The following is a 12,435-nucleotide window of genomic DNA, read 5'->3' as shown; positions in this document are numbered from 1 at the left end:
TTTGTGGATTTAGAGACTGCAGATCTATTCCTGTTGTCCTAAGCACTGTTTTGGCTGGCAGTTCTGAAAACACAAGTTTCTTAATGTTAATGCTTAATAATAATAATAATAATATTTATTTATTTATTTACTATTTTCATTTAAAAAAAAATCCCCTCAATAAAAATTGTCCTATGTCCTAGCCTTGTTGGTTGTAAGTGTGTTGTACTGTGCTGTCTCATTGAACCCAAGAATGTCTGTCCCAACAGTGATTTAATGAAGATGAAACCATCTGAGACAGCACAAGGTTTAGTGGACTAATACTCTAGATTCGGGTAGATGCCAAGTATTTGTTTGATTATGTAACACAGCAGTAGGTGAAGGTATATTTGAAGGAGTTTTGACTGATCCATATTCTCCAAGTGTCAAGAAATTGATGCATATGATTTTCTTTTTCTCCCAAGGACTGTTTGGCATTTTAATGGGAGATTGTTTGGATTTTTTTTTTTAACCCATGTTTTGCTTCATACTATGCCAACTCTTAACTCTTGCTGTTCTCTCTTTATGCTGCCCTCCTAGGTCACATTCGATTGGGTAAGATGCATATTGCTTTTCATAAATACTGCAGCTGACTTTGGTATGGCTTGTTTAACACTGTGCCCTCTTTCCTTTCAACATTATTATCCCAGATAAAAACATGTTCCAGATCAGCCAAAACCTCTTGATTTTTACACTGTGGTGAACCTAGAGGGGTTATGACTGGAGTATGTGAAAAGACCTTCAGATTGGATTCAGAATGTTGTTTACTACATTCTTGGATAGATTAGACTCAAATTCACATAATGAATGAGTTCAAAAGATGTTTCTCTCAGGTATATCCATTTACATACAGTTCTGTTATCTCAACTGTCCCTTGTTTTTAGAGGTTGGAGCGTAAACAACAAAAGCTCAGTAACTGTCATATCACTGATTTTAATTACCATCTTTTAAGTGAAACAAAAATGCCCAAGTCCTGCCCTAAGATATACTGAGGAACTCCTGTTGCCTTCAGCATGAGTCCTGCAGACACGTCCAAGGGTGGAACATGGCCCTAACTAATAAAAATCAGCAGGTGCTGAGCCTGCAAAGCACATTAAAATTGTGTTTATGTTCAAAATGTTCTAAGGGCTCCCAGTAGAGTCAGATTCCCTTTCACAGCAAATATTAAAATTTGGGGGTGGGAGGAGTGTTTCTGAATCAGACTGGAACCAAATATTGAAACTCCATGAAACAGAATTACCATTCTCCACCAAACTCTGCTCCACACCTAACGGGTTAAAGCTCCCACAGCCTTACAGGCCCTTCCTTCTTAATAAACTCACTAGAGTTTTTAGGTGTTTCATGTGATGTTAACAGTTGCCCTAGTCACCATTTTAGGCCAGAGCTCCTCTCATCCTATGAATTCAATAATTTGGAGTGGCAAGAATAAACTTTCCTTATTTTTCTTTAAAGAAAATAAAATTGCATTGGTATGAGGAACTTGGCAAATTTTCTCCATACTCATGGCATCCATCACATGGCCCCTCCCAATGAATCATGTTTTAATGCCATTTTGGATTAAATAATCTTTTTGCTTAGAGCTTATCTTTGATATGTGTCTGATAGTAGATGAGCAGCCTGCTCTAAATTATTCAGATAGCTCCAGTTTTCTGCTTCTTTCCTACGTGGCACAAGAACAAAGTGGAAAATATGCTTGTTTCATTTAACCTGGATTGTTAATGGTTGCAGGCATTAGTAGGGGGTTCAGGAAAAGAGAACGTGATCCACTGCATTTTTGGAATGCCTGGGCTGTAGGGTTTGTACTTTAAGTTTAAAAGCGGTGTGAAATAGTTGAATGTTAAAACCTTGTTTTGCATTTCTTACTGAATGGTTATTGGTGTATTACGGTATATTAGAGTTTTTAAACTATCTTGTCTTGACTGATTAGGAAATATACAATAGAGAACATGCCTACATTGGGTTCATATAACCAAATAGATTTTTCCATGTCTGATTTTTAATTTTATGTCTATGTGTGTGTGATTTCCTCCCCCTGCTTAGAGCAGTTTCATAGATAGACTATGCAAGTGCATGTCCAATTTATAAGGAACACTATAATGTAAAATTTATGTGAATGTTTTTGTGTCTTAATTGTTATAATCACTTTGGTTGATCAGGATCAAATCCTGGTGCCACTTAAGTCAAGGCAAAGCACCCATTGTCTTCAGTAAGATCAGGATTTGGCTGTCAATAGTGAAAGTAGCAATAAATGGATTTTTGGCACAGTACATAATCCTCCAGTATATGAACTACTCCTAGCCTGAATATGTACATATTGGGTATAGTTGGGAGCCATTCTTAATTTCAAATAAAAGAGAGTTTTTATGTTCACCATGAAACCCTAGAATTCCATTTATTCACCACCTACAGAGCTCTTTACAGGGTTTACCCTTCACAGGGAATACAAAGGCACTTTCATACCCCTCTGCATGATATTAGCTTGCGCATGCCTGGCTTTTGTGAACTGAAAAGGTTTGATTCCATTATTGGATTTTTAGCAGGAGATACTCTGTGCCATTCTTCTGAGCCCTATTCAGCCTTTTGATCAGTTTCAGAGATGGTGGGGCACAGAACATCTGTGCTCAAAGTGAGGAGGAGAGCTCTTTGCAGCAGGAGCTGAGAACCAGCGCTTCTGAATTAAAAATAAACATTGCCATGTATACTGTGTGCTGATCATGTTGCAAACTGTTGCTTATAGTGCTGTCTTTTCTCTTTCCTCTCTCTCGCTTTCACATGGCAGTTACTCTATTCGCCATTCCATAAGTATGCCTGCTATGAGGTAATGTGCCAACATTATTTGTATACACTAAGCTGAAGTAAAACCATACATACTTTATTTGGGGCTTTGCTTTTCGTGGTCCTGAACTTTCAGCTTTTACTTGCATAAGTAGGCTAATGTAAATCAATGGGATTACTCATCTGAGTAAGGGCTGCAAGACTGGGCCTTTGTTTGGTGGTTTTGATTTATGACTGTTAAAGTACTGTTATGTGCTGTTAGATGAGAGGGAGCTGAGAAGAATTTGAGGCAGTGGATGTTTATAGATCCATATTATCGAATGTGAAATTTAAATATTTTCACTGCATCTAGGAACTGTGCTATTATGTCAATGGGAGGAGTATCTGACCCTTTTTGTTTCTAAGTATCTTTATTACACAAATTTCAATAAATAGAAATGAAAAAATAAACCCGAAGGACTAAATACCTGCTCAGATATCTGCTTCGATATTGTTGGATTTACAGGGATCAGTTGATCAATAGACCATGTCTCCTCTTCACTTGTTGCAGTAAATGAAGAAGGGCAGTAGGTACCCAAAGGAAAGTAGTGGTGCCAGAGAAGTCTGTTAGACAGTCATGATTAATAAATCAGAACACTGTAAATTAATGGCGAAGTTGTGGAGTTAGGAGCAGACAGTGAGGGCACTAGACTGTGCCATCCTCTTATTTCTCCAGGATTACTTCTCCTGGCTCAGCTGCACTGGCCAACGTGTTTCTTCCCACTTCCCAGTCCTGCTTGCCTATACCCCACCTATCTGCATGGATAGGGAGTAGTAGCCCCAGGGATGTTGCTGTAACCATGATGGGAGTAGCCCAACTAGGAGATCAAGGGAGCACCTTAATCCCCCTGCTTGGGTGACTGTGATCCACGTCTCACCCTAAGACCGAGCATATGCTTATCACATCTCTTACGCCCACAGCATGATTGTGATCGATACATTTTCTTTTCCGCCGGCAATATTAAAAATCAAAAGCATTTAAAAAATTAAAAAGCTATATTTGGTTTTTGAATAAAATATCCTGCAGTTAGCAGACTGACTGGCAAGAGGACTGTCACTTGTACTGAACAAAAAATCAGATCCCTGATGTACATTTTATTTGTTCTAAGGTATTTTCACACCCATGACTCTCACTCAAACAAAGGGCTCATTTCTACCCTCTTTGGAGTCAGAGACAGAATGTCAGTTGATTTTGTTAGGGGCTAAACTGAGTGCAGATAGATGCATGCTAAGGGCTTATTGCCACTTAGGTATTTTAGATGCCTAAATCCCAGAATCAGGTCCCACTGGGATTCAGAAAACCCCTGCACAGCTGCTTCCAAACCATACAGGTGTCTAAAACTGGTCAGCACCTACATGTTTGTTAAAAGTTCCATAGGCGCCTGTTTCTGTCTGTGTACATGCATGCTGCAGCCGCATGCCCGGTGTCCAGACGCCCTACTCAGAATGATGCACGGACCAAGGGAAAATGGCATTCCTCTGCAAACGCGCCTGCAGGCCCTGATCTGGTGAGCAGGCTCAGCGCTTGTCTACTGGATTGGGCCCCCACAAACGAATTTACACACAAGTTATGAAGGAGGTTCTCCTTCTCTCTTCCCTCCAGCTTATTGCCAAAATGGCATAGGCACGTGTGAGAGAGTTGCTGCTGCGAATCACAAGCGGAAAGAGGCACCTTTCTGCAGCTGGAACTTAGGTGGTTCTTTCCTAGAGGGGGCAGGGTTTAGCACACACCTGTTTGGCATCTCCCATTGATTAGCTTAGGCAAGGAGCTTCCTAGCATGCTGGCTTTTGTGAACCCCATGAGGTGCCTGTCCTCACTGCAGAGGAAGCCAAGGAACTTAACCCAAGCTTTGTGAATCCCAGTGATTTTCTAGATGCCTAAAAGTTAGGTGTGGCAATACTCAGTGCTTCCATGGCTCAGCTTCTTTGTGTCTCTAGCCCCAAGGGCCTGATTCTGCTAAAGGCTGAGATCTCCAGTTTCCATTTGAAAGCAATGGGAATTGAAGGCACTCAGCACTTTGCAGGATCAGGCACTAAATTACAATGATATTTTTTAAAAAAGTCATTTTCATTGAATTTTCTACTATTCACAGACAAAAAAAAGTTTATTTCAGTGGGGCAAAACAAATGGATAAAATCAAGGAAATGCAGAATTAAGGCCAGCAGTCCCATGGCTCTTAGGAGGATACTATAAATGTATCACAGCATAGAGTAGCTGTCATAGAATAGTAAATACTCCGTTTAAATTATTACACAGATTCTGCTCTTGCAAGAGTGTAGCTTAAAAAAATACTACTCAGATTAGTGTAATTGGATTTGAATGACAGCAGCACAAGCATCTGCTAGTAGTACACTATTGATGTATGGCTGCACACTGACAACCAGTCTTCGCTCTGTGCAGGGATCATTGTCCAGCAGAAATTGGGCAAATAAACCGTGCTGTTACTGTACACAATTAGGTTCAGAACTGACTCTCTTCTTTTTATCATGTTTTTCCTCCTAGGAATTCTCCAACTTTCAAATCATTTGAGGAGAAGGTTGAGACCACTGTCAGCAGCCTGAAGGTAATGATTAGGAGCTGTGTTGTGTGGCTGTGCTTGTTAAAGTGACAGCTTAGTCATCACTGTCATTTGTGCCAAAGGCAGATTGGATTTCATCCTTCCATGAATGTAGTGCAATGAAAGAAAAGGAAGGCAATACGCAGAGAAATATTCTTTCTTTGCTTGTGGTATGCCGAGTACCAAACTCTGTTGTCTCAGCTTAAATAAACAGTCTCAACCAATGCCCCATTGAAACAGTGAGGGTGCTTAACTGGTGCGAACTGATGGATGGATCTATGCTTATTTACACCAGCATTGGATCTGGTCCAGAGTTTTGAATCGTTCTTTAAAATGTCAAGTACTAACTTCCCAGCTAATGTCAATTTTTCCTCTGGATTGCCTCAAAACTGTGTAAAAGTCTGTACTGAAGGAAAGGTAAATGATAATGACAACCTTGGGCTACACTGATGATCAACACTTGATATATCAGACATGAGGCAGTAGCACCTCTTGGTGCTACCACATTAACAGAGCAGAGCATGGCATGTTTAGAAGGCGCTAGCCTTTGCACTGTGTGGAGGGTGAGCAGAGAGGCCATCTTCCAAGCCATCTCATCTTCTGATGAAGATGTGTGCATAAAAAATGTTGCTTGGTTCTGTGTGGTGTAAAGGTTCAGTTGGATCACAAAGTGCATTCTTTGTGCTGACTAGAGCTATATTCATCAACCTTCAGCCTTGAGAAGAACTGACAGTGTTTGTTGCATGAGTGCCAGTGTCTGTTATGACACTCAGGTAAATATCCTTAGGTTAGTAAGAAGATGGCTTTATTACCCAAATACAAATTGCAACTAAAACTCAAGGCTGCAAATATATAGAGAAATCTAGTTTCATGTACACAATGAGTGAAATGTTATCCAGTCCAGACCTGGAGGAAGAGGGTGTAACTCCTAGTTAATGGAGGGCTGGGCTTGGCCTTGGGTGCTCCAGAGCCAACACTTCCATCCAATAAATTCTTAGAGCTGTTCTGTTGTTTGTATCTTTCAGATGTTCAAAGTACTTTGGTTATAGGTTTTTTTATGGCCCATACATCACTATAATATCTGATTATTGAATTTACCGGCACTAAAGCCTCACTCTACACGTGGGAAGCAAGACACACAAGGCCAGCACTGGGAACTGAACCTAGATCTCCAGAGTCCTAGTCCAGTGCCTTAAGTATCCTTCCACCTCCTACTACACTTTCACTTCCCTCTCTATGCTCAATTGCCACCGTCACCCAAAAGAAACCCTTTTGTGGGTATTCACCCACGAAAGCTCATGCTCCAATACATCTGTTAGTCTATAAGGTGCCACAGGACTCTTTGCTGCCTTTAAAATTGTGCATTGTACATGAGTGAGCTTTGAATTACTGTCTGTTGGGGCTGTCTGTACACTCTGCTCAATCTTTATCATCCCCTATACATGCTTAATTTGTAATGAAAGGCTCAAGCAATTAATTGCAAGGGCTCAAGTAATTGTTTTACATTTATAATTGTTCTCATGTCAGTTTCCCTTATCCATCAAAAAAGATTAGTGGGTTTTGTACAGAATTTAAATAATTATTTGCTTATAGTGAGGGTAGTTACCAGAGCTAGTGTTACGCTTTTTAGCCCTGTTCAGTATTTATACTCCTTGTTAAGGCTCCACTAAACCATTCCTGCAATGTTGAGGGCCTACCTAAGATGGCCAAAGCCAAGTCTACCGGGTGAAAGCTGTGCACCTCCTGCTGCTCCCTCACTGTCCAAATGTACGCAGGGTCTGCTTCAGCCAGGGCCCAGTGTGTCAACTACACCAAATGAATGCAGGCAAGTCATCTCCACTCACTTCTTAGAGGCAGTTCTGAAGGCATCACCCTCTGACACTGATTTGCCTGAGGAACAGGCACTGAGAGCCTGATCTCATTCTGCTGAGTTTGGAACAAGTAGGCAAATAGGGCCTTAGCTAAATCATCCCATGTTGTTGAGTGCTGAGGGTGCAAGTAAACCACTATCTAGGAGCTCTTCAGTCTCACAGTTGAGGTCCCCTAACCCCAGAGTCCTAGGTAAGGGGTCAGCTCCTGTAGCCAGAGCAACACTGAAGTCCATGCCAACCCCTCACAGCAAACACATTGTATCCCAGCACTGTTTTTCTCCCTTGGCACAAAGGAACAAGAGGGAAAAACTGAGCCATGATTTTTCAGCACTGTGGTGATGAGGGTGATGGTTATAGCTGTGGCCACTCTTTCAGTATCAAGTGCCTCTCTTCCCATACATCTTGCTCTCTCCAGCCTTCCTACCTCTGGAGATAACCTAAGGTCTGCAAGGGCAGAGCTCCTCTACTTTCAACAGCAGCAGACTTTCCAGGGAGTGGGTCTGGAGGAAAGCAGAGGTCATTCTCCCACTTAGAGTGACCTAATGAGCTCTTGAAGAGGGGAGAACTTTCTTATGCTCCTTCCTGCAAAGAAAAAGGGTGGAGGCATGTTTTTGTTTTAAAGAGCAAACACAGGTCTCCAACAGTCTTGTGATGTCCTGTTGTAAGACTGCCAGCGCTGATGTTCCTTGGGGATCCCACTAAATCAATTTTAATAACCCTGAAAACTGGACATCAGGCAGGACCAAGGGGGCTTGAGAGTTATTGCCCAACTCATTGAAAATCAGTAGGAGCTGGGCATCTAACTCCCTAGAGCGCCTTTGAAAATGAACCAGAATTTGAAGATGACAAAGCAGTGTGGGGAGGGGCAAGTTGCCAACACGTTGGAGGATATAACTAAAATTCAAAGAGATCTTGATATATTGGAGAACTGGGCTATAGACGACAAAATGAAATTCAACAGCCACAAATGTAAGGTGTTATACTTGGGAAGAAAAACTAAATGTACAAATACAGATAATTGGCTTGGCAGCAGCAGTGCTGAGAAGAATCTGGGAGTTGTGGTAGATCACAACCTCAGCAATGCAATGGTTTTGCAAATGAAGCTTTAGGTTGTATTAACAGAGGCATAGCAAGCAAATCACAGGAGGTGATAGAACCACTCGATGCAGCGCTGGTTAGGCCTCAGCTGGAGCACTGTGTCCAGTTTTGGTCACCAATGTATAAAAAGGATGCAGAGAAACTGGAAAGGATCCAGAGGGGTTAGACTAGATGACACTTGCGGTCCTTTCTAAACCTATGTTCTATGAACTACACACTGGATCTCAGCTAGGGCAATCCAGTAAAGCAGCTTTTATCTTTCACCTTATTTCTGTTTTTTAGCTACAAAGTGGACAAAAAAAAGAAAATAATTGTAAATATATTTAACAGCTGTGTTTTTAGGGTGTCCAAATTCAAGTGCCCTATTGTCTGAGTTGCTTTAAATTTTACAGAAAAATTCTACATCAGTCCTAGATCTCAGGCCAACATGACTGGTTGTAGATTTCAGAAGTGGGTCCAAAATAAGGCTTATAATGGAAACTCAGTTGCAGTCTTAATCATGGAGCAGCTGCTGCCTGTTCATAATATGTCTCCATATCTATGATCAGCCAACCTTTTTTTTTTTTTTTAAATTTCATCTATTACCATTTGCAAATATCAATAAAGAGGGAATGTTTTGTAAACTCTTCTAGAATTCAGACAGATTTTCCATCTGTGGCCTGTATTGTTCAGGGCAAGGTACTTACAATCCTGTTACTTTATTTTATAGCTCTCTCAAACTAGACAAGCTGATCCTGCTCTTCATCATCTATCTGCAAATGAAACAAAGGATTACATGGGATTAACCCTTTGAAGACAAAGGACACGGAGTCCATTTAATTAAAATCATTTTCCTAAGCAGTCACTTGGCTGAGAGTCTGGAAAAGGCCCGCATTTTGGAAGTGCTGTTTCAGCTGTGGAAGGGGATAAAAATACCCTGCTCCATCCACAGACCTGAATCCACTTGCAGAAGTGATGCCCAGACCCCAAGGGACACTCTCGTGTTAATTCAAAGCAGCTCTTATGAAAGTCCTTCTTTAATTAAATCTAAATCTGCTGTTTGTCCAGCAGAGAAGTGGTTAAAGAAGGCAAATGCTTGGGTGAGATGAGGGGACAAATGTGCTATGGTTTGCCAGAGCTTTATTTAATTTAAACATCCTAGCCTATTTTTAATTCTTATACTCAGTATTTCTCCATAATCCATGTCCCTGGAGACAGGTTGATGCTGGGCACTTCCCTAAGGTGCCTCATTCATGGGACTTATTTTAGCATTTTATACAGAAAGCAAATTTAAATGACCTTGGATCTGATTTTTTTAAGGCCCTTACCCCAGTTTTGTGTTCTCCGGTTATCAAATTGATTCTGTTGACTTCAGTGGGTAACAACATCTATTCACTACTGCCCAATTCTGCCTCCATTACATACGTTGAGTGGTACCTTATTCTGAACAGAGAGCCCTTGCTTTAACTACACAGTGAGCTGCAACTCAACGTAGTCCTATAGAGAAATACAATAAACAAAATGTACTCATTAAAACAACACACGCACACCCCCATACAAAGGTTGAATTTTCAAAGCCACCTAAATTATTTGGATGCTTAGTTCCCATTTAATGTAATAGGCACTTAATTGCCAAATACCGTAGGCAGCTTTGAAAAGCTCAGCCTTGATATTTAGAATGTTGTGTATTTTTAAAAAACAAAACTATCAAAAACTTTGAATACAAGCCCATTGTATGCTTTGAAGTGCTACCTACACTGCAGGGTATGAGAACACACCTCCTCTACCTCTGTAGAAAAGTGTCAACTTTCTTTTAAAACAAAACATTGAGTATTTTTCGGTGGGGGGAGGGAAGAAGCAGAATGGAATGAGAAAAATCAGTTTTCTTCCCTTAATTTCAGACAAAGGTTGGAGGGACAAGCCACAGTGGGGGGAGTTTTGAAGAAGTTCTCAGTTCTACTGCCCACGCCAGCGCTCAGGGCTCTACCACAGGCACGCCGCTTCCTGAGAATGAGGAGGAACTTCAGTGTTAGACTGTAGCCTCTACTGGCCACCTGTATCTGACCTGGTGAGACTTATCCCCATAGTGATTTCTATGCTTCCTTTCCACATCCACCTTGAGACACGTGGCTTCGTAACCTCTTGAAAATGGCTTCACCCATGTCATACTGTAGTAATTCTTCCAAATGTATTGGTATTTTTACTAGGCCATTTTAAGCATTTTTATACTCCAGAGAAATGGCACACGCATCGTCATTTCTTAATGTTCCAATTTCTGTAATGTAACCAAACAGTTCTTGCTTTATGGTATTTTCCCTCAAATTCACTTCACACCTCTGGTCCAGTTGTTAATTTGTTTTTTATTTAAAGGACTGAATCTGTTTTTAGTATACATGTTTCTACTGATTATGTAACCCCTCTGTGCCACAGCAGACAGATGGGTCTAGGACTGTACAAGGATTTCTGTTGCCAGCAATAGTCTGTCACCAGCTGTCCACCAAACTATACTAGAGCCCTTTACTGAGCATACAGACATGACCTGAGCTTCTTAAGGAGTCAATCAATCATTTGTTGTTACACTGATGTCTCTAGTCCTTTGTCACTTCCAGTCTCTTTGAATTTCCTCCCCTAGAGAGGAACCCAATTATTCAGATGCAAACTAAGTTGATCAGTTACTGTCCCACAGCAGGAAATGCTACAGTTGAAAAACATGTTGTTACCTGCTGTTTGATGCTGGGTCCTAATTTCAGTATTAAACCAACAAACCTCCATACCATCTCCTTAGAAGGTAAGATTAATATATGACTGACTTGTGTGAGCCTCATTAGAGTTAGAGCCTTGAGAGAATCTGAATACAACAACTTAATAAAGATGTGCCATGCCTTTCGTTGTGCCAGAGCTAGTACTTGCATTTTATGGTACACTGGATGAGTGTGTGCTTCAGCCTGGGCCAAACTGTCCTGCTTTACTGCACTTCAGGGCATAATTCCATCTCCAAGAAGCCAGAATCATCTCTTAGCTTAGATGCAGCATGATTTGTTGCATCATTTTAAGAGAAGGAACAGTAAGGTTATTATAGTGTTGTCTGCCAGCCAGCCATTGGTGGCAGCAAAAGACTATCAGGTATAAACATGAATGCAGTGGAGGGGTGGAGAGGAACTTGCCTGCTTTTAAAATAGGCGCCTCTTTTTAATTTTCTCATACTGCAAAGCTTCAAATCAATTTTAGCCATTCTGGATCCTAGGCTTTGCTAAAAACTTGTCAGGAAAATCCTGTATCAAGGTGGTTTTACAGGTGTTCTGTTTTTGTTTTTTTAATTTCTTACATTTAATTTTCCCATGTGACAAGTTGATTCTGAACACATCTCAAATGCTTCTTTAATGTGATTTATTTTAATATGTTACACAGAAAGCAAAATAAGTTTGACAATTTGCAAGTTTCTGTTGCAGTACTGTGCATAAACATTCATTTTATTTTAAAAAACAATTACATAGTTTGTGTAAATGAAGTTAGTGATTTTTATTAAAATGATGTTTTTAAAGTGAGTGTCTCTGCCTTGTCTGTTTCTATTAGCAAGATGCCCCTTGTAATACAATCTTGTTCTAAGATGATGTTACAATGGAAATACAAAAAAAAATTGCAGATGGATGGATTCGGCCACCCCCATAGCTAATATAAGTTATCTGAAATCCACTTTTTTTCCCCATCATTGATACATAAACCTGATGATGAAATTTGTTTTATTATAGCCATTTAATGGGACTATACCTGCACACTGTGCAAGAATTCTAAAATGACATTTTTATACCCAAAAAACTTGTATATAAACATGCCATTGAAAATCCACACCTCTCCAGTCTCTCTTCTTAACTAACAACAAAGAGTGGTGACCCATTGAGACATCGATATGGGGGTGGGGGCCAGGTTGTTTGGGGAGGCACAGCCTTCCCTACCTGGCCCTCCATACAGTTTGGCCTGAGGGCCACATCAGGGTTCCACAAAAGTTTGCCCACTCTGGCTTAAGTAGATAGAAAAGTTGACAGGGTCAGGACATATGATCATTTTACCATAGGAACAGGTAGGGAGTTATTCTCTCA

The 12,435-nt window shown here is 40.7% G+C and overlaps 2 protein-coding genes across 5 annotated transcripts in view; one reads left to right on the top strand and one right to left on the bottom strand.

Moving 5' to 3' along the window:
• The window catches only part of TPD52L1 (TPD52 like 1), an 88,228-nt gene extending 77,419 nt beyond the window's left edge, over positions 1–10,809 (top strand). Inside the window, exons 5-8 of one of the 2 annotated variants that reach the window (XM_050949921.1) lie at positions 559–573; positions 2,798–2,836; positions 5,336–5,396; positions 10,240–10,809. In XM_050949921.1, coding sequence (XP_050805878.1) covers positions 559–573; positions 2,798–2,836; positions 5,336–5,396; positions 10,240–10,371 — 247 coding nt within the window. In that variant the 3' untranslated portion in view covers positions 10,372–10,809. The remainder of the gene's footprint in view (positions 1–558; positions 574–2,797; positions 2,837–5,335; positions 5,397–10,239) is intronic. The other variant, XM_050949922.1, reaches the window with a different exon arrangement.
• The window catches only part of HDDC2 (HD domain containing 2), a 40,810-nt gene that overhangs the window by 10,606 nt on the left and 17,769 nt on the right, over positions 1–12,435 (bottom strand). The window contains exon 6 of one of the 3 annotated variants that reach the window (XM_050949930.1): positions 3,261–3,396. The exons of the other annotated variants lie outside the window; for them this stretch is intronic. Coding sequence (XP_050805887.1) covers positions 3,302–3,396 — 95 coding nt within the window. The 3' untranslated portion in view covers positions 3,261–3,301. The remainder of the gene's footprint in view (positions 1–3,260; positions 3,397–12,435) is intronic. 3 annotated transcript variants of the gene reach the window in all.

Source organism: Gopherus flavomarginatus, chromosome 4 (assembly GCF_025201925.1).
Source record: "Gopherus flavomarginatus isolate rGopFla2 chromosome 4, rGopFla2.mat.asm, whole genome shotgun sequence".
Classification (NCBI taxonomy): Eukaryota; Metazoa; Chordata; order Testudines; family Testudinidae; genus Gopherus; species Gopherus flavomarginatus.
The sequence above is the reverse complement of the archived record's forward strand: the minus strand, read 5'-3'. Positions and strand labels throughout refer to the sequence as shown.